This window comes from Hemibagrus wyckioides, linkage group LG21, assembly GCF_019097595.1.
Source record: "Hemibagrus wyckioides isolate EC202008001 linkage group LG21, SWU_Hwy_1.0, whole genome shotgun sequence".
Classification (NCBI taxonomy): Eukaryota; Metazoa; Chordata; class Actinopteri; order Siluriformes; family Bagridae; genus Hemibagrus; species Hemibagrus wyckioides.
In genome coordinates, this window is record NC_080730.1 from 12,210,257 (window position 1) to 12,233,446 (window position 23,190).

A 23,190-nucleotide genomic window follows, 5' to 3' on the forward strand; every position below is an offset into this window, starting at 1 on the left:
ACATCTACAGTCTGATGCAGGAAAGGGTACCGGTGCTACAGACAATATCTTGTCTAGTTCCAATACCTAAGAAAGCCACCCCATCTGTCCTCAGAGACTACAGACTGGTTACTTTAAAGTCACATGTCATGAAGGTGATGGAGAGAATAGTTCTAGGTGAAACTCGCACTGGACCTATTCTAGTTTGCATACCAGCCTCATGTGGGTGTCAACAATGTTTTCATCTATCTGCTCCAGCATGCTGACTCCTACCTGGATGGCAGTGCTGGTACTGTGAGGATCATGTTTTGTTTTGTTTTTTCTTCTAGTGTCTTCAACACCATCCAACCATTCCTACTGAGTGAGAAGCTGCTTAGAATGGGTGTCAACTCAACACCATTCTGGACTGCTGACTACCTGTCAGATAGGCCCCAGTTTGTGCGACTGGGGGCCTTCCCTGTCTGACACAGCCCCCTGAGGTGCTTCTCTGTTACTGACCACTGTCTTTTCTCCATTTCTGTTCACTCTGTACACATCAGACTTTCAGTACAAATCATGCCACCTGTTTTCTTATGACACTGCAGTGGTGGGGGTGTATTAGGGATGGACAGGAGTCTGAGTACAGGGGACTTCTGCATAACTTTGTGGACTGGTGCACTAGGAATTACCTACTCCTAAATGTGATTATGACCAAGGAGATGGTGGTGGACTTTAGGCTGACTAAATCTTTGATAGAGCCCATAACCATCACGGGTGAGGAGGTTGGAATTTTTCAAGATTCAAATAACTATTAATCCCAGGGGGAAATTCCTTAATTGGGTCACACTTAAATGACTGCCTGGACTGGAGGACCCATATTGATGCTATATACAAGAAGGGGATGTGCAGACTATTTTCCGAGGAAGCTCGGATCTTTCAGTGTCTGTAACAAGATGCTGGAGATCTTCTACAAGTCTATCGTAGCAAGTGCCCTTTACTGTGTTGTGGTATGCTGGGGGGGCAGCACCAGGGATACCAGCAGGATTAACAAGCTAATTCGCAAGACTGGATCTATCATTGGACACAAAATGGAGACGTTTAAGTCAGCAAGGAACAGGAGGTCACTGAACAAACTGCTCTCCATCATGGACAATCCATCTCACCCACTCTACAATACACTACAGCAGTGGCGGACTGTCAGGGCCAGCAAGGCCTTCTCTGCTGGCCAAAAAAGCAGTGATCTGAATCACTGACTTGCATGTTAATATATTTAATATATTTTTCCATGAATGTGTCTATTCTGTACATTTCATAGCTTTTCTCTTGGTTGCGCTGCTTCCAATAGTGTATATTTAAAAGAGTATTTATCCAATCATATTTCAGCTAGTGGCTGACATCATGTGTTGCCAGGCCTTAAGGATCAATAGTGCAGGTGCCCGTAGCTTAAAGTAAGTGGCAATGAAATTGTTCCATTAACCAATCAGATTTTGAGTTGGCATCACTGGAGCCATGTAGAGGGCATACGATTATCTCAGCAATTTCACGTCTTTTGATTGGACAATTGGAGTAGTCAGAGGCAGCGAACTGCACAAACTAAATAAAATATATATATTTTAACTCACAATGGCAGACAGAGGAGAAGAAATCGATTTGGTCACGGACATCCTTACAAATGCATATTCAAGGCGGACTTTTCAAGATAATCCTTTTGATTCTTTAAAATAGTTGGTAAGCTTTTTCCAGAACCATTTACACTTTTGGGTTTTCTTTTTTTTCTGGGTTTTCAGATTGCCTTCATTCCAGATCCCCGCGGTGGGCTGTGGTTTTTTTTTTTGCTGCAGTGAAAGGAAACTTGTGAGACTGAATTGTGTTAATTTGTTTTTTTGCTATATGTAATGTAATTTTATTCATGTTTGCTACAAGAGCCTGTGACACAACGCACTGTTATACATTGTTTCTATATTCGCTGCGTCTCATTTCAGATGCTGCATCTTCCAGAGATTGCAGTTTGCTGCATACGTCATCAAGAATGTCTTTTTTGAGAAAAGTAACAGTAATAAAATTGACTATTCCTTGTGAGGTGTGAAATTCTGTAGCCCGATTTCTATACTTTGCTATTCAGCGGTTGATTAATATCTATTGCCGTGGCGTCATCATGATGCTATAGAGGTGGATTAATTCAGGAAGGACACCAGTGAAGGCCTAGGTGTGAAATGCACGGCCCGCCACTGCACTACAGTCAGTGGAGCTCATTCTCCAAAAGACACATTCAGATTCATTGTCCTTCCTGAATTAATCCACCTCTATACCATCATTATGACACCACGGCAATAGATACTAATCAATCGTTAAATAGCAAAGTAAAAAAGAAATTAGTCTACAGTTTTTCACACCTCACAAGGAAGTCAATTTTATTACAGCCTGCCTTGAAAATGCTCTGTCAGCCATTGTGAGTTAAAATGTACAGCTTTACCTCAGTGTTCGATCTTAATTCGTTCCAAAGGTCTGGTTGAATACCGTTTTGGTCGAAAATCGAATAATTTTTCCACATAGGAAATAATGTAAAATGAATTAATCTGTTTCAACTCGACGGTTGATCTCACAACTCTCCTCTTGGCAACACTGATCCCTTTTTTGGAGACATGGCTACTGAAATTATACCACAAAAGAGTGTTGGGTTATAACAAGCACTCACAGATGATGCTTTCAGAACAGATGACCTGCGTAAACTGCTTCATCTCTATTGTCTATGCCAGGGTACGTCGCATGGAAAGCATGTGCGGCATGGGTGTCTCTAGGCCATTTACAGGGGGGCTTTAACATTTTTACTCAGCCCCCCTAAAAATTCTGCGATTCTCCATAAACTGTACACAAATTCGTGATCTCAGTCCCCTTTAAATTTCAGATGAAAACAACAGCAGACTTCGGTTCCTCCCCGTCTTTCTGAGGTACGACTGTATATATTTTATTTAGTTTGTGCAATTCGCTGCCTATGACTACTCCAATTATCCAATCAAAGGACAGGAAATTGCTGACGTAATCGTTTGCCTGCTAGATGGCCCCAGGGACGCCAACTTGGTTAATGTAACAATTTCATTGCCACTTATTTTAAGCTATGGGTGCCTGCACTATTTATTCTGAAGGCCTTAAGACAGATTTCTATCACCCTGGCAACACTGATGTCAGCCACTGGCTGAAATATGATAAATTTTGTAAATGTAAATACTGATGCATACTATGGTATAGTTCAGTATTCCACAAGGTTCTATTTAAGGCCCATGTTTTTTTTTCCCTTATATATGATACCTCTGGTTAACATTATAAACATGGTTGTGCTCCACTGTTATGCTGATGACACAGTTATGTCTCAGCAAAATGAGACAAGAGCTCATAGAGATAATATTACTAAGACAGACGTCTTTCATCTTCAAAATACTGCTAAGAAATATAATGTTTCCTCATGATGCAAAAAAACAATTTTATGTTTTCATTACCTATAGGTTGGACTGTATTTCTGTCTGGACTTTCCAGTGAATGCATAAGCACACTGCTGTTAGTCAAGAATGCTGCTGTTAGAGTCATAACTTGATGCAGAAGATATGAACTTATCACTCCCATCTATACTGCATTAGCTCCTAGTCAAATTTTGCATTAATTATAAAGGTTAAATAAAACTATTGACCTATAAAGCAGTGAATGGTCTTGGGCCACAGTACCTGAACGTGCTTTTGATTTTTTCATGATCTGCCATGACTACTTCAATCAAAAGGTGCAGGCTATTTGTTTTAAGTTTTTACAAGAAACCCTTATTTTGAAGAAAAAAAAAGTTTGTTTCTCTATTAAAGCTGTTTGGAAGGCACCACAGAATATTCAAATAAAGCAAACTTAGAATTCCTTGATCACTGTCACAGTGATGCATGGACTTTCCTTAATTTTCTAGAATTTATACATCATAACAGTCTATGAGGTCAGGGAAACATGTTCACAAAATGTTAACAGAATATTCCAAGATATATTGTTATTCGATGAATTTTTTAATTAACAAAATGAACAAAAAAACATAAGGGATTTTCCTTACTAACCTCTGTGTCCTGGCAATCACTGTTCCACCATGGGTTAAGATGACTGACACGAGTACTAAGAGTTGTGCTAACAGTATAACGTGCCTCTCCATCATACTGAGAAATTCCATTATCCACAGCATCAACTTCCTCCACAAAGTTCTCATACATCTGAAAGAAAAAAAGACAGCAGATTAAGACAATTATGTTTAATAAAAACATCTGCCAGAACCCCAGCATTAAACAGTGAGGCAAATGATGACAATTTGGCAGCACAGTCATGAAGCAAGTAGTAATAAGCCAAAATATCTTACAGCATATTATGGTCAGTGAACTGGATGTCCACGCACTCTGAAAATAGTCTGGGCTATATAGATAATGGGCTGCATTTAAGGGCCAAGACTTTAAGTATGGTATGCGTTATACTCTGAAAGGTGATGCTCTCATTTCCTGTACTATAGCCCAGCTTCAGAACAGGACCAGATAATCCTATAACAAGCCTAGACAAAAAGATTAACCTGCTCACTTTCTTGGTGTCTCAATCAAGTTCCACTACACTGAGACTATGACTGTTTTGATCAATGAGAGCCCAGTGGAGAGAGTGGACAGCTTCAGATACCTCAGTTCACATCATGCAGGACCTGTCATGGTCCTTTCACATCAACACTGTGGTGAAAAAGACCCGGCAAGGGCCTTTTTCCACCTCAGACGCTTGAGAGACTTTAGACTGCCTGCTAAGGTGCTTATGAACTTTTACTCCTGCACCATAGAGAGCATCCTGACGAGAAACATCACCACGTGGTTCGGGAACAGCCCCATGCAGGACAGATGAGCTCTTCAGAGGGTGGTGCGATCAGCTGAGTGCATCATCCGTACCAAGCTCCCTGACCTGCACTCAATCTACAACAAGCGGTACAGGACCAAGGCCAGGAAGAACATGAAGGACCTCAGCCACCCCAACAATGGACTTTTCTCTCTGTTGAGGTAAGGGAAGCGCTTCTGCACCCTGAAGGCCAACACAGAGAGACTGAGGAGAAGCTTCTTCCTGCAGGCTGTATGGTCTCTCAACCAGAACGCCACATAGGACTCAACTAATTGGACTTACTATGTTTCCTCAACTCATGTTGGAACACACCACAACCAACCACTCTGAACATTTGCACATTGCAGGACTGATATACACAAAAAATGTTCCTGTTTACACAAAGAGGACTTGTGCACAAATGCACTTTAAAGATGGACAAAAGATGTCATCTCATTTCACTCCATGACCACCCCGTACTGCTGCTGTCTGTACGTTGCACATTTCACACACTTTACATAGTTTTGTTATTTATTACAGTTTACATTTTTATACATATTCTACATACATATTATACCTTACCTTATTCTATTAATATTTTATTTATATTTTATTTTACCTACTATAAAAATTGTAGTTTTTATATTTTATATTTTTATATTTAATCCTTTTCTTTTTTCTGTCCTTATTCCTTTTTCCTTTTCAAAGGTCAAAACAGTCGTGTAAGCATTTCACTGCATATCATACTGTGTACGATTATGTATGTGACAAATAAAATTTGAATTTGATTTGTTCCCAAAACTAAAGATGAATGCAAAACATTTACATTTCTGGCATTTGACAGGAGCTCTTATGTACAAAAGTGCTTTGAATGCTCCATCAATGAATACATCATCACTGGTTCAGTAGGTCACAGACTTGGCATACCATCAGCCTAAAAACTAAGGGTTTTTTTTTATGTACATACAACAATACTTAAAACAAACAGGGAAAAATAAGAGCTAGTTTAAGTGCTTCAGGAAGAGGTAGGTCTTCATCCATCGTTTGAAGACAGTCAGTGACAGCTGTACAGACATCATGGGGAAGTTCATTCCACCACCTCGGTGCCAGAACAGAGAAGAGTCTAGATGTATACCTACCTTGTACCCTGAGAGATGGTGGGACCAGTTGAGCAGTGCTAGTGGATCTGAGGAAGCGAGGTGCAGTGCAAGGAGTAATAAGAGCTTTGAGGTAAGATGGTGCTGGTCCATTCTTAGCTTAGTAGGCAAGCATCAGTGTTTTGAATCTGATGCGTGCAGCAGTGGGGTGGTTTATTATAACTTAGGCAGGTTTGTGCAGCTGCATTTTGGATCATTTGCAGTGGACGAATTACATTTAGAGATAGACCTGCCAGTAGAAGGTTGCAGTTTCCAGTCTCAAAATGACAAGAGACTGAACAAGCACCTGAGTAGCCTGTGTGGATAGAAATGGCTGAATTCTTCTGATGTTGTACAGAAGAATTCGATATGAGCATGTGATATTAGTAACATGGGAAGAAAGGGACAGTTGATTGTCCATGGTTACCCATTGCATTTAGTTGTGCAGAGAAGTTACATGGTTGAGGAAAGAGGGGCGAGAAAAGTGTCTGTAGCTGAGTCCAGGGGTAAAGATTAAAAGGAGTCATGGGCAGGAAGAGATTTTTTTTTTTTTTTTAAATTGATTTTTTAAATGCCATGTTAGCTTCAATGGCTATATTATGGCAAAAGTTTGAATGTAGTTAAAACATAGGGTGATATTCAATAGATAGGGTTACATTGCTATGTAAGATAGCAAGAAGAGTTTATATAAGTTTTTTGAGGTTTAAGCTTGTTAAGAAGTTCAAAATCTTGTACTGTGTAGCTGTCGAAGATATTTTCTAAAGTGTCTTCTGAATAAAATTTCTGCCTTATAGTGCTCAGGGCAGGGCAGTGGAGTAGAATGTGTTTTATTGATGTAGGTCTTTTGCAGGCTTGACATAGTCGTGGTTCTTCCCCTTTTAGCAGGTGGCCATGGTGAGTCTCATGTGGCCAATGCGGCACCCTGTGTATACTGTTTGGTCAAGTCTACTTGAAAAGTGAGGGATTGGTCTCCTGTGGATAGTAGGGTTAATTTCATGTAATTTGTTGTGGGGGTAGTTGTCCCATTCCGCTTGCCACTTATTTGTGGTGTAAGAAGTCATTATAGGTCTGAGATCTGAAGTAGGGATTTGGCATCTGGTTAGTTCTTCATTAAGAGCTCTGTTTGCAGCATTGTCTGCTTGTTCATTTCCAGAAATGCCCATGTGACATGGGATCCAGCAAAACGTGGTGTCCAGATTCTGGCCCCTTAAAAGGTTTAGTTTATCTAAGATGCTGACAATGATGGGATGATCTGTCTTGGTCAGGAAGAGATGAAACAATGTAGGAAGCTACAGAGGAAGGGGAGATAGAGTGAAGGTTTCGATGCTGGGAGTTTAGGTAGGATAGGGAGAGTAATAGTGAAGAATACCAATTGATGATCAGAGATATGAAGTGGGGTAGCAGTCATGTCTGTAGCTGGGGAGGGACAAGTGTGTGCCCTTGTGTGTGGGAGGGCAGCTGTTGAATGACAAGGAAAATTAATTCAGAAGAGACAGAAGGCCAGAAGTCTGAAGCTTGTTGAACGGGAGATTGAAATCTCCAAGGACCATCAGAGGGGTGCTGTCAAAAGGGACAGCAGTGAGGAGTGTGTCCATTTCTTCCATTAAGTCTCCACGGGGACCAGGAGGGCGGTAGATGACAATGATGAAGAGGTTGATTGGAGAGGTAACTAAAACTGTATGGAATTCAAAAGCAGAGATGGTTAGATGAGACAAGGGGAGAGGTGTGAAACACCATCTCTGTGACAACAGCAGACCTGTGCCACCACCCCAGCCTGATTCTCATGGTGAGAGAGAGAGAAAGCATAGGTAGAGGATAGAGAAGCCGTTCTAGCAGTGCTCTGTGGGGATATCCAGGTCTCGGTTAGCGCCAAAAAAGTTGAAGGCGTAGTGGAAGGCTAAAGCTGAGATGAAATCGGCGTTCCTTACAGCAGACTGGCAGTTCCAGAGCCCACGTGCCACCACTGTTTGAGGCTGAGATAACAGATGTAGATGTGATTGCTTGAAACATAACCTCTGCTCTGTGGATGAGAGTGCTTGTGTCTGTAAGAGGTAACAACAGAGATGAGTTTGAGGCACATGTCTGTGGTCTAGACAAAGTGGGATTAAATATGAATTAAGAATGAAACAAGAAAAAGTATGAGTGAGATACATAGTATTAAACATGTCTTGACAGAGCTACCCTCAAACCGCTACAGACACTCAATTCAAACAACACAACTATAGAACCAACCAAGTTAAAAAAAAAAAATAGTACACAAATGTCAGAATCCTACCTTTTCAGATGAGAATAGATTCAAGATGAAGAGCTAAAGCACACTAACGATTGAGCTGGTTACACCTTCAACATAAATTAGTAAGCCCCAGTGCTTAATTTGTAACTGAATAATATTCGGAACAAAACCAGCAATTTCTCACTGCTGTGGCCGACACCAACCACACAACTTCAGTTTTCCCAGAACATGGTGTCACTAAATGGTGATATCGCAAGTATAATCATTAACAAGTTTCTGAATGGTCTTGTGTATTATTCTTTTCCATATATGGGCCAATCGTGGATTTTTTTTTTTTTTTTGGTAAGCTGTTCGAAATACTCTAGCAGTCATTTCAGTCCGTGCATTAACAACACTTTGTATAATTGTATACTGACCGGCTCTTTGCAAAATGCTTTCTGCTGCTATATGTGATTTAGTACAACTGTGCTCAAACACTTTTTTACGAAGTGTCCTTTGCTGTTTTGTTTTATCTGGAGCTGTGGATGTCACTGCACAACTTACCCACTCAGATGCTAATTTCATCCAAATGTTTGGTCAGATCTGAGTGATCCCACACACTGACATGTTTCACTCACTCATTCACACACACACACACACACATACACATACACATACGCTGTCAGGACATGTGTTTGTGTGTATAATACTGTGCAAATGTTTTAGGCAGGTGTGAAAAAATGCGGTAAAGAAAGAATACTTTAAAAAACAGAAGTGTTATTAGTTTGTTTTAACAATTAACAAAACGAAAATCCAAATCAAATCAACATTTGGTGTTCTGCTGCAGAATAGATTTGAGGATAATAAGATGCCTCCCCTGATGGTATTTCATATAACTTTGTAGAAGCAGTCTCCATGACTAGGTGCTTGATTTTATACACCTGTTGACATGGAAGTACGGAAGCCCAGAGAGGCCATGTGATATTTTTGCTTTTGTTTTCTCGTGATCTCGAGATAAAAGTTGTTTTCTCGTGATCTCGACTTAATTTTCTCATGATGTTTGGGACAACTGTTTTCTCGTGATCACGACAATCAGAACCGCAGTGAAGTTAGTTTGATATTCGGACATTAGAAATGACATTTGGAAGCGGTGGTTTAGGGACCGTCAACAAATTTCTGTACGACTGAAATGTGGTACTTGTTACTTATCTGACTATGTTCCCCAGTTATTCTAATTTCTTCTTAAACATACAAATGGCATGCGGCATTGCAAACAGCATTTGTTTATTTATGAATAAAAACTGAATTAATTAATTTAATTAATTAATTAATAAAAAAAACCTATTTCTTCAATAGCTTCTAGGTCATGTGACCCTGTGACCCATATCTAGTAGCAAAATGATCTACTTGGACACCTCCACAAGGTACACCTTTTTGTATCCCAAAGAATCTCTTTTTATTTAAAAAAAAAAAACACTATTTATTCAATAGCTTCTAGGTCTTGTGACCCTGTGACCCAATACTAGTACTAAAATGATCTACTTGGACACCTCCACAGGGTACACCTCTTTGTTATTCCAAAAATGTCTTCCTTAATTTTTCTTCATTTCTTTATTTTCTTCATTTGTTTAACTCCTTTTTTGTATAAACAAACAAGTCATTTTTATCATGATTACACAGCGTTTTTTATTGTAATTACACAATAGTCTTCTTAAACACACCAGCAGCATTTCCATTTGTTTTTTTCTGGCTGTTCGAAGCTGCAAAGTGCCACACTGGACCTGTTGAGATAATTTGATATATTTCATATACACTATATTGCCAAAAGTATTCACTCACCTGCCTGACTCGCATATGAACTTAAGTGACATCCCATGCCTAATCCATAGGGTTCAATATGACGTCAGTCCACCCTTTCCAGCTATAACAGCTTCAACTCTTCTGGGAAGGCTGTCCACAAGGTTTAGGAGTGTGTTTATGGGAATTTTTGACCATTCTTCCAGAAGCGCATTTGTGAGGTCACACACTGATGTTGGACGAGAAGGCCTGGCTCTCAGTCTCCGCTCTAATTCATCTCAAAGGTGTTCTATCAGGTTGAGGTCAGGACTCTGTGCAGGCCAGTCAAGTTCATCCACACCAGACTCTGTCATCCATGTCTTTATGGACCTTGCTTTGTGCACTGGTGCACAGTCATGTTGGAAGAGGAAGGGGCCAGCTCCAAACTGTTCCCACAAAGTTGGGACCATGGAATTGTCCAAAATGTCTTGGTATGCTGAAGCATTCAGAGTTCCTTTCACTGGAACTAAGGGGCCAAGCCCAGTTCCTGAAAAACAACCCCACACCATAATCCCCCCTCCACCAAACTGTACACTTGGCACAATGCAGTCAGACAAGTACCGTTCTCCTGGCAACCGCCAAACCCAGACTCGTCCATCAGATTGCCAGATGGAGAAGCGCGATTCGTCACTCCAGAGAACGCGTCTCCACTGCTCTAGAGTCCAGTGGTGGCGTGCTTCACACCACTACATCCGACGCTTTGCATTGCACTTGGTGATGTATGGGTTGGATGCAGCTGCTCGGCCATGGAAACCCATTCCATGAAGCTCTCTGCGCACTGTTCTTGAGCTAATCTGAAGGCCACATGAAGTTTGGAGGTCTGTAGCAATTGACTCTGCAGAAAGTTGGCGACCTCTTCGCACTATGCGCCTCAGCATCCGCTGACCCCGCTTCGTCAGTTTACGTGGCCAGTTTACGTGGCAGTTTACGTCAGTTTACGTGGGATACTGTCGTTCCCAAACACTTCCATGTTCTTATAATACAGCTGACAGTTGACTGTGGAATATTTAGGAGCGAGGAAATTTCACAACTGGATTTGTTGCACAGGTATATATATATATATATATATATATATATATATATATATATATATATATATATATATATATATATATGAAATATGTGTAATTATATTACACATATACAAACACACACACACATATATATAGACGTGGCATTTAAGAATGCGCGTCAGAGGGACAGGAATCCCACGACGACTCACGGCATTGTGCGGCATTGCGAGTGCAGGAAAGACGAGACCAGTAGGCGGCAGTCGTGTTTCACGTACATTGAAATTTATCAACATAACGTGGCGCTGCGGAGAGCAACTGGCGTATGATATCAAAGTACCACAAAAGCTATTTAAAAGCATTATCCATTATTTTAGTACTAGTTTTGGGTCACATGACATAGAAGCTATTAAAGAAATAATGTTTTTTTTAAATAAAAAATAAAAAGAGATTCTTTGGGATACAAAGAGGTGTACCTTGTGGAGGTGTCCAATTAGATCATTTTGGTACTCGATTTGGGTCACATGACCTAGAAGCTATTAAAGGAATAGTGTTTATTTTAAATAAAAATGAAAAAAAAGAGGTATAAAAAAAAAAGAGGTATAACCTGTGGAGGTGTCCAAGTAGATTATTTTAGTACTAGTTTTGGGTCACAGGGTCACATGACAGAAGCTATTGAAGAAATTGTGTTTTTTTTTTAAAATAAAAATAAGAGATTCTTTGGGATACAAAGAGGTGTACCTTGTGGAGGTGTTCAAGTAGATCATTTTGGTACTAGATTTGGGTCACATGACCTAGAAGCTATTTAAGAAATTGTTTTTTTTTTTATTAAAAAATAAATTAATAATAGCAAATTAATTCACATGATACATAATTAATACTATCAATTAATTCAATTTTTATTTATAAATAAACAAATGCTGTTTGCAATGCCGCATGCCATATGTATATTTAAGAAGAAATTAGAATAACTGGGGAACGTAGTCAGTTAAGTAACAAGTATCACATTTCAGTCGTACAGAAATTTGTCGACGGTCCCTAAACTACCGCTTCCGAATGTCTGTCTAATGTCCGAATATCAAACTAACTTCACCGCGGTTCTGATTATGTTGTTTTCTCGTGATCACGAGAAAACAAAAGCAAAAAAAATAATATCACATGGCCTCTCTGGGCTTGATTGGAACAACTGAATTCAATGATTTGGAGGGGTGTCCTAAAACCTTTGGCAATATTATGTATGCATATATATATATATATATATGCATATATATATGCATATATATATATATATATATATATATATATGCATATATATATATATATATACATATATATATGCATATATATATATATATATATATATATATATATATATATATATATATATACACATATATATATGCATATATATATATATGCATATATATATATATATATATATATATATATATATATATATATATATATATATATATATATATATATATATTATATATGATAAATATATATATAAATATATGCATATATATATATGCATATATATATATATATATATATATATATATATATATATATATATATATATATATATATATTAGAGAGAAAGAGAGAGAGAAATATTCTAACATTATTAATAATGGATATTATATTGTGGATATTGATATTAATAATGAATATTATTAAAGTAATAATAATAATAATAATAATGTAATATATAATGAATTGTATATGTATGTCTAAAACCACCTTCCTAATGTTGTGTAGATCCCTCTTGTGAGGCATTAAAAAACTCTGTAAGTCCTGTAAGTTGTGAGGTGGGGCCTCCATGGATTGGACTTCTTTGTCCAGCACATCCCACAAATGCTCAGCTCAATTAGACTGAGATCTGGGGAATCTGGAGGCCCAAGTCAACTCCTTGAACTCTATGTCATGTTCCTCAAACCATTCCTGAACAATTTTTGCAGTGTGACAGAGCACATTATCCTGCTGAAAGAGGCCACTGCTATTAGAGAAATACTGTAGCCAAGAAGGGTGTGCTTGGTCTGCAACAATGTTTAGGTAGATTGGAGAAATTTGTCATTTTTTTCTGCTCTCATACTGTTGTCATATGCAATGTATTGCAACATGAGAAATATAAATGCATGCGATTTACACCACTGCATCTGACACTTTGCATTGCACTTGGTGATGTAAGGCTTGGATGCAGCTGCTTGGCCAAGAAAACCCATTCCATGAAGCTCTCTACACACTGTTCTTGAGCTAATCTGAAGGCCACATGAAGTTTGGAGGTCTGTAGCTATCGACTCTGCAGTTGGTGACTTCGACGCACTGTGCACCTCAGCATGTGCTAACCCCGCTTTTTGATTTTAAGTGACCTACAATTTTGTGGCTGAGTTGCTGTTGTTCCCACTACGTATAATGAGTATCACAGTGAGCAGTTACCATCAATTACACTGATAGTAAGTGGGAGGAGAGTGCCTCACAAAACTGCAAGTACCCTTTTCCTGGCAACTGCCAAACCCAGACTCGTCCATCAGATTGTTACACAGTTAGTCATATAATTCCCTACCACTAGGGTTTTCTACATACACATGGTCAGCAATAGTTCTAAATACACACAACCAAACAAGCGAAAGCAACTTGATAAATCGCATTCTACACCTAGAAAAATGCACATGGTTTACACAAAAAAATACTTGTATGCATGATTGAAAAATGGAAGTTCAGCAAATTCAACTATCATATTGTCCTATTTGTATATTACTGTAGCTACATTCCCTTCCTCTGTTGAAACCTAAACCAGTAACAAAGGTTGGTGCTTTGAACCAAGAAATTCAAAGCACCCATTTCAATCTAGTATTGAAAGTAATAAACTTGGAAATGGTAATGGTAAATCCTTCGGGGAAAAAGACAAAACGTGGAGAAAACATGGCACAACAGCAGTGACATTACTGAGAACACAACATTCCCCTAAAATTGATGAGAAGACCAGGAGAAAACTCAGGGAGGCTGCCAAGAGGCCTACAGGAACATTAAAAGAAATTCAGCAATTTCTGGCAAGTACTGGTTGCTCTCTACATGTGACAACAATCGCCTGAATTCATCAAATGTCTGGGCTATGGGGAGGGTGGCAATTTGAACGTTTTTTTTTTTTCAAAAAACCAAAAAACAAACAAACAAACAAAAAAAATAAAAAAACAAGCCTGGCTAAAGTTAGCAAAAAAATACATCCAATCTCCCAAAACCATGTGGAATTATATGAAATGGTCTAATGAAACTTAAGTTGCATTGTTGGCCCATAAAATCACAGCACATTATTAAAAGAACACCATCCCCACATTAAAGCATGGAGGTGGCAACATCATGGTTTAAGGCTGCTTTTTGAGCTGGAAGTGCCTTTAATCGTGGAGGAGAAAATAATTTCCTGTGTTCAGATATCAGTCAGTTTCCAGCTCCAGATATCAGTCAGTTTTGGTGCTAAACCTTAAGGCTTCTGCTAAAACACTTTTTCACCTTGCAGCATGACAGTGACCTGAAGCAGACACACAAATCAACAAACGAATTGCCCAGCCAGAGTACAGATCTAAATCCAATCAAAAATCTGTGGGTTCACCTGAAGAGGGCTGTGCACAGGAGATACACAAAACTGACAGAATTAACATCCTCTTGGAGAGAAGAATATTGATAAGTCAAGAGGATTAAAAACCCGACCCCAACCCCTGTCAGCTATCTAACTATAGGCTAATATTAAACCTCCCCTTTATCTCCAAGATTGTAGATAAGGTTGTAGCACAGCTACATATCTACAGAGGAATAACATTTATGAAATGTATCAGTCAGTATTTGATACTGGTTACAGTCGTAAATGACTTCTTACTGACCTCTGATCAGAGTTGTGTCTCCTTGCTGGCGTTGTGTGATATGTGCAGCTTTTGACACAACTGACCATAATATTCTACTTAATACTGGCTAGAAAATGTTGTTGGTGTTAAGGGAAAAGCCCTCCTGGCTCAGGTCTTATCTGATCATTATCTGTTTGTAGATAAAATGGTGACTTCTCAAAGCATACTAAGGTTCCACAAGGTTCTGTTTTAAGCACACTGCCTTTTTCCTTATATATGCTTCCCTTGGTGCAATTATTCATAAACATGTTATTAGCTTCCACTGTTATACTGATGACACAGTTGATGATAAGCCAGATGAGAGGCACAAGTTAAGACAAAAAATATGTAAAGGACGGTAGACTTCCGGTTAGGCGTTACATGGAGTAGTGTGTGTTTACGGAGGATCCTGCAGAATTCCACTAAATATCGGTATTAATGCACATTGTTGCCTATTATCGAGAATCTATATTAAAGCTTATTTGGTTGGGTTGAGTTTTCCTTGCTCTGGATAAGTTAAAATGAAAACTAGAGCCAATAAACTCGGTAACGAACAGACAACGCAACAGCGGCCCGCTACCGTTAGCTCATCCATGGCAAAGAGTGATTCAGCTAGCCCCGAGGAGTGGACCGTGCTCGAGATGACTTCAGGCTGTGAAAGTGGAGTTTTCTAGTAGTCTTATTTCGGTGCATGCTGTCACTGAAAAGTACGGTGAAGGATATGGGACAGTCACTCTCTACTTGTTCTGATGATATCACCATGCTGGAGGACAAGGTGGACTCTCTATTGGCCACTGTGGCAAAATTGGAGGATAAGTGTGAAGACCTGGAAGCCAGATCTCGACGCAATAACATAAGGATTATAGGAATTCCGGAAGACAATCCCTGTACCACCCTAGCCGTCTCTGAATTACTCAAGAAAGTACTTAATACTGACAAAGACATTATAGTTGACAGATCACATCGCACGCTGCAGCCCAAGCCGGGGGAGCGTCCATGAGCTGTTGTGGCAAGGTTGCATTATCACTCAGACTGTACTGCGGTTCTGCAGCGTGTGCAAGAGGTGAGGCAGTTTAAAGTTGGCAATATGAAAATAACCATCTTTCCCGATCTCACTGCAAAACTGTTCGAGCTCGATCTGCCTTCAATGAGGTCCATCAGCAACTGCGGAGGATTCCGATGGTGAAATTTGGATTTCTTCATCCAGCCAAGCTGCATGTTACTTACGATGGAGTGGAGAAACAGTTTAACTCACCAGACTTGGCTAAAGAATATGTCAGTACTTTACTATCTCACCAGACAGAAACAAATGTTTCTTGAGTATCTGAGCATGTAAGTAGGGTGAAATAGCTTCTTGATACTATGCTCTAAGTATTGCATTGTATAATAGGCTATTATGGCCCAGACTCTGTTCATGTTGTTTAAAGGGTATTACAGTGTTTTACAAAAGACATTTTGAATATGCTCAGTGTCTGGATGTAGATCAGTCTTTGTCACGGTTTCTTGATTGAGGTAAATGCATATGTAGGGGGTTAGTGGTTAAGCTGGGGTAAAGTGGGCCTAATGTTGCAATGATTAAAATATTGTGCGTTTTTGTTATTGTTAATGATTGGGACATTCTGCAGGTTTCCATCCTTTTTTGGGTTTCTAATCATGAGAGTGAGGTGTATGGGTTGGCTCCAATTGGAGTCTGCACATAGTTTCACATCGTTTGGGGATGTGGATATTGGATGTGCATATGGGTGGGATGCATGTTTGTTTGTTTTTTATTGTTTTTTTGTTTTGTTTTATTTTTGCTTTGTTTTGCAGAAGGTATGCTTACATGTTTGTATATTTTTTCCAGTGGATTAAATGGAGTAAATGGCTAATTTTTCTGGTTCTTTGCCTAATCCAGTCTATTCCACAATTTGATTTTTACCTTGGAACATTAAAGGCATGGGTAATCCCATTAAAAGATCAAAGATTATTTCACATTTGAAGAGGCTAAATGCTGATATTGTTTTTTTGCAGGAGACAAATTTAAGAAGTCAAGATCATGTTAAGCTGAAATGCCCCTGGGTCAGTGAAGTGTTTCACTCAAATTTCAATTGGAGAGTTAGAGGGGTTGCAATATTAGTTAACAAAAGGGTTCAGTTTACTTGTACTAAGGTAATAGCTGATAAAAATTGAAGATACTTAATTGTTGTTGGCTCGCTGTTACAGAACCCTGTGCTTCTTGTTAATGTCTATGCACCGAACTTTGATGATCCTGGGTTCACGAATAGATTATTTTGGATTCTACCCTCACTGAATAGCCACTCATTGATATTTGCTGGGGATCTTAACTGTGTAATGGATCCGGTTATGGACTACTCTAGCTCTCAGTTAAGGGCTTTGTAATCAATGTCAAGGTCAATTGCAGAGTTTATGTCCAGCAATGGTTGTGTTGACCCTTGGAGATTCTATAACCCTCAAGCTAAGGTATTTTCCTTTTTCTCTCAAGTTCATCAGTCGTATTCCCGCATTGATTATTTTTTTGTAGATAGCTTATTACTTCCTAAAGTAACATCGGTTTCATACCATATTTCATATTGTTGTTTCTGATCATGCTCCTCTCAGTGTGGATATGCAGTTGTCTGCACAACCTCCATATTCTCCATCGTGGAGGTTTAATTCTCTGCTTTTGTCTGATGATAAATGTATAGATTTTATTTCAACATCAACTGATGACTTTATGGCTACAAACCAAGATGGCACAGTTTCTTATTCCTTACTGTGGGAGACACTTAAAGCATACCTCCGGGGGCAGATTGCTTATTCTGCAAATGTATATAGACATCGCACTGTAAGAGTATGTGAGCTTACTTCTGCTATTTTCCACCTTGACCAACAGCTGGCTAACTCCCCTTCACAAGTCCAGATGAACAGCGTCTGGATCTGCAGGCTGAACTTGATATCATTCTGACAACTGATGCTGAACGGCTCCTGTTGCATACTTGTAGTTCTTATTATGAATATGGTGATAAAGCTGGTCGGCTCTTGGCACATCGGTTAAGACGCCAGGCAGGTAGTCACTTGATTCCACAGATTCAGGACTCATCAGGTAATTTGATATCTGACCCAGAAGTTATCAATGCTGTCTTTAAATCTTATTATTCTATCTTATATTCATCTGAATCTCCACCGGACTCCCATGACTTGACTTACTGCAGATCTTGAAGCCCCTTTAGATATAGAAGAAATTAAACAAGCAATTAAAATGACGCAGTGTAATAAAGCACCTGGGCCTGATGGCTTTCCAGTTGAGTTTTTTAAGATATTTCAAAGTAAATTGTCCCCATTACGTTTGGGTGTGTATGTGGAATCCTTAGAGAAAGGTTTCCTACCAGACACACTAACACAAGCATCCATAATTCTGCTCTTAAAAAAGGATAAGGATCCCAAGTCTTGTAGCTCCTACAAACCTCTGTCTTTACAGAATGTAGATGCCAAGATTTTGGCCAAAGTGTTGGCTTTTCACCTGGAAAACATACTTCCAAAGATCATATCTGAGGAACAAACATTATTAGGGGGAGACAGTTATATTTTAATGTTCGCACTCTTCTAAATGTAATTCATTCCAAACATTCTGTTGTAACACCTGAGGTCGTGATTACATTCGATGCTGAGAAAGCATTTGACCGAGTGGAGTGGGAATATCTTTTCGCAGTGCTTCAAAAATTTGGGTTTAGGGATAATTTTATCTCTTGGATACGCCTTTTATATGCTTCTCCCCAGACAAGCATACAGACCAATAATGTAAGATCCAGCTATTCCTGTGCTATGCCCGATTCCCATCTGTTTCAGTTTTTACAGGTTAGACACTGTGCTGCCACTCTGTTTCCTAACTACCCCTCTTCACCTCCTATGCAAGAATGGGAAGAACTTTTGAAGTTTAACCCTCATCATAAGTCACAAATTTCAAGAATTTATGCTCAGTTATTATCTTTAGATGGGAGTGCTATTGATAAAAATTAAAAGAGCCTGGGAGGGTGAGCTTGGAGAGAATTTTGAAGAGGAATGGTGGGCCGCTGCATTGGATAGAATACGTTCTGGTACAATATGTGCTCGTCAGAGCCTTATACAATTTAAAATACTACATAGAATCCATTTCTCTAAGGCCCGCTTATCTGCAATATATTCTACTATAGAGGATAGATATGACAGATGTCAAGCATCTCAGTGCACTTTGAGTCATATGTTATTCACTTGTTCTAAACTGCAAACTTACTGGGTTAATTACTTTACAGTGATGTCCGAGGTGCTCAGGGTCAGTATCGATGTTTGCCCTGCTATCACAATTTTTGGGGTTCCAAGGGTCTGGTCTCAGTTTAGTTCCAAACAATTGGATATTTTGGCGTTTACGTCTTTATTAGCTAGGCGTCGTATTCTAATCCAATGGAAATCTGATAAGCCTCCTACCACATCTCAATGGCTTGTAGATACCATGTTTTTTCTCAAACTAGAAAAGATTAGATGTTCTGGGAAGAGTAGCTTCTTTTATCTCCTATTTTAAGTCTCTCAAATCTCTGCCTTCTGTTTAGTTTATTTATTTGTTTATTATTTTTTATTATTATTATTTATTTATTTTTATTTTTTTTAGTTCGTTTGTTTCATTTTGTTTTAATGATTGGGGTGTGGATGTTGGTTCTTGATTGATTGTACGTGATGTTTGTTAGTTGTTCTTTTCAAGTTTATATTGTTAAAAATGGATAATTGCTTAAATCTTATTTCAGTAATAATGATGATTACACAATAAAAAAAGTTTGAACCTAAAAATATGTAAAGGACATTAGACAGTGGGTGCTTACTAACTTCCTCCTGCTTAATTCTGACAAGACAGAAGTGCTTGTACCTTGGACCTTGGTGTGACCGACTCCAGTCTTTCATTTGAAGTTCATGTAGATAATATCACTAGGGTAGCCTTTCTTTCATCTCAGAAATATTGCGAAGATAAGAAATGTTAATATCATTACATGATACAGAAATATTAGCACATGCTTTTGTTACCTCTAGGTTGGATTATTGTAATGCCTTACTGTCTGGATGTTCCAATAAAAACATAAACAAGCTTTAGTTAAGCCATATCACAGCAGTTAGAGTCATAACTATAACCAGAAGATATGAACACATTACTCCTATCTTTTCCACACTTCACTGGCTCCCAGTCAAATTTTTAATTGATTATAAAATACTATTACTGACCTACAAAGCACTGAATGGTCTCACACCACAGTACCAGAGCAACCACTGTTTTTTTATGACCTGCCAAGCATACCTCGAACAAAAGGTGTTTGGTGTACTGGAATGTTTAAATGCTGTTGTCTTATCACTCTCAAGTTGCTCAGGTTTGCTGACTGTGGAGTGTTCGGATGCTTTATGTCCCAGGAAGCCCTCATGTCTTGTGCCAACTTCTGGCTCTTCCTTTTAGTTATGGCATCATAGCTAGTCTTGCCAGTCTCTGCCTGCACTTTGCACATAATTTGAAAATGTAGATTGTCTTTAACCATCAAATAATTACAAGCATACCTAATATTTTCCCCTCTTTTCTCTCTGTCCATTTTCCACTCTCTCGCTCTCTACATGCCATTTTCAAGCTCCTAGTGTTTGCAGTTCCCAGTGTGACCACTTCTTCTTTCCAGACCCGCCTGGTTTATCCTGATGCCCTACTTCTGTTTGGAATCTCCTTACTTGGTGGTGCACACTGCTGCTGGGGATGGCTCCGAATGGACAGCACGTGACCCATGGGACTGCTGTGATTTAAACAACTTGGAGACTAATGCCATCTTTGAACTGCTGAAGACTTCTGCAGAAAGGAATTAGTGTTAAGAAGGGCTGAAATGATTCCTCAAGTAACTCGAATACAAAAAATCATCGAGGCAAATTAGTTGCCTCGAAGCTTCGTTTTGCCCAATTACTGTAACTACACACAGAGAAGATTCAGGCCAAAGAAAACGGCAGAAAGTTTTCAAAGTTTGGGATCATTTTAAACTAAAGCAGACAGAAACCTCTGTACAGTGTGATTACTGTAAGACTGAACTGGTGTACCACAACACTACAAGTTCCATACTTCAATATCTGAACCGCGGTGAAGTTAGTTTGATATTCAGACATTAGACATTCGGAAGCGGTATTTTAGGGACCGTCGACAAATAAAAATTAGTGAAGAGATATTTTGGGATAACAAGAGGTGTAAGTCGTGGGGGTTTCCAATTAGATTATTTTGGTACTAATTTTGGGTCACAGGGTCACATGACCTAGAAGGTGTTGAAGGAATAGTGATTGATAGTGATCACATGACGCATAATTAATACTATCTATTAATTAAATTAATATTAATAAATTAACAAAAGCTGTATGCAATGACGCATGGCATATGTATATTTAAGAAGAAATTAGAATAACTGGGGCATGCAGCCAGGTGTGTTAAGAAATTATGTGTATGGACTCTTGTTCTTGTTCCAAGTTACCTTCCTTTCCACTAATTTTTGCCTCTTACAAAGGAATACAGTAAAGGTTTATGTCATGCTTAAGCTGTAGTTAGACTGAAACATCAAAGTTAAGTTGCACAACAAAAATGCAATGTTTAGATATTATTATTATTATTTTGTTTTAGACTGTGCTTTGTTTACCTTTTTTTTTTGAAGTAATTAAGTTTTTTATTTATATATTTGTATTTGCATTTTTAATATGTCAATTAAATGCACTAAATAGATTTAGATTTTATTTTCACTTTTGTAAAAAATAGGAAACAACTTAGTTCTTCATTTTAAGAGACGTCTTATTTTCTCTTGCATATGTAGTATTCCTCTTTAATAAAGAAAAAGTACTTCTTATCCGATTACTCAATTAATCAATGGAATAATCGGTAGAATACTCGATTACTAAAATAATCGATAGCTGCAGCCCTAGTGTTAAGTCTACAATGAACTTAGGAGCCTAGTTAAGGTTATGTTTAGTTTTCACATTCTAAAAGACTGCTTTGTCTCTTGTCAGGTATGTTGGTTGTTAATTTATATTTCATTGCATGAAGGTTTTCTTGGGCCGTTCCTGCATTATCTTCTATTCCACCAACACACCCACACTGGGCTAGTCAAATGACAACTGGTCTAAATTAGAAGTTCTTTCCCCAACATCATACTGCCCTGCCTATCTTGGCATCCTATTCTCTTAAGTATTATAAGAGTTCACCATGTAAGAATCATATGATGTTTCTCTATGCTATGAAAATGAATTGTTTCCCAAAGACTAACCAGATCCTGCAGAAACTGCAAATGTTTTTTACGACACACACCTTCAACAATGGTCAATTGTTACAGTCAATCACGCATACACACTCACAATTAATATTTGGACTGAGCCTTTTCCAATTTCATGCATCATAGAATAGGTTCTCATAACCGCACATGCAACACATTTCAAAGTCGGTGCAAATAAGAAAGGTGTTCCCATGGGCAAGCCTTAGCATCAGCCTAGACTGTGCTACTGAACCATAACTAATGTGTCCTGCTACAATGGCTCTAATGCTGGAGATGACTTAATTAAATAAACAGAATTAAACTGAATTAAACAGAGATTAATTCAACAGTTACATCCAAGGTCTGAATACTTATGTGCACAATTTCAGAAAATCACTATGCATGCTTAACACATCTGAATAGGGTCATACCTAAATTACCAAAGATACCTCTCCATTATAGCCAAATATATAGACCCATGGCTTTTTTATGATAAAAATCTAAATCTAAAAAGTAAAAAATCTAGATTAATACTTTATTTTACACAACATTTTTATGTTTCTTGCATAAACTAACCTTATCATAGAGGATCTCCAACTGGGTGGTTCCCTGAGCCAAGTGTGTAAGATGAGAAAGTATTCGACGCCCAAAGTGAAGATAGACCAAACCTGCTGAGCTCAACCTGGTTACCCATGGCTTCTCCGGGCATAAGCTGTTGAAAGTCTCTTCAAAGGACCTGGGAAAAAACAGGAGCCATATTTACAGCCATGACTTATTGCCAGGAGGTCTATTTGGCACTAAAATCTAAGTAAAGCAATAATTTCCCCTTAAAACCTTTTGTTTTGTTCAGGTTCTGTATGAGTACTGCAGAAATCCTGCATTCATTTACCAGCACATGTACTTGGATTTGGGCAATATTGGAAGAAAATAAGAGCAGAAAACAACTCTCAATTAATTAATTTATTCTTTTTTTTTTTAATTCAAAAACATTTTTTTTAGTTCTTACATTTTACAATGGAAAAATAATACTTTTTAATT

General features: G+C 38.5%; 1 protein-coding gene across 2 annotated transcripts in view; it reads right to left on the reverse strand.

Annotated features, from left to right (window-relative positions):
- myg1 (myg1 exonuclease) overlaps window positions 1-23,190 on the reverse strand; it is a 56,933-nt gene that overhangs the window by 10,592 nt on the left and 23,151 nt on the right. For both annotated transcript variants that reach the window (XM_058373364.1, XM_058373363.1), the window contains exons 3-4: window positions 22,729-22,888; window positions 4,041-4,190 (exon numbers count right to left, since the gene is read on the reverse strand). In XM_058373364.1, the coding sequence (XP_058229347.1) occupies window positions 4,041-4,190; window positions 22,729-22,888 (310 nt within the window). The remainder of the gene's footprint in view (window positions 1-4,040; window positions 4,191-22,728; window positions 22,889-23,190) is intronic.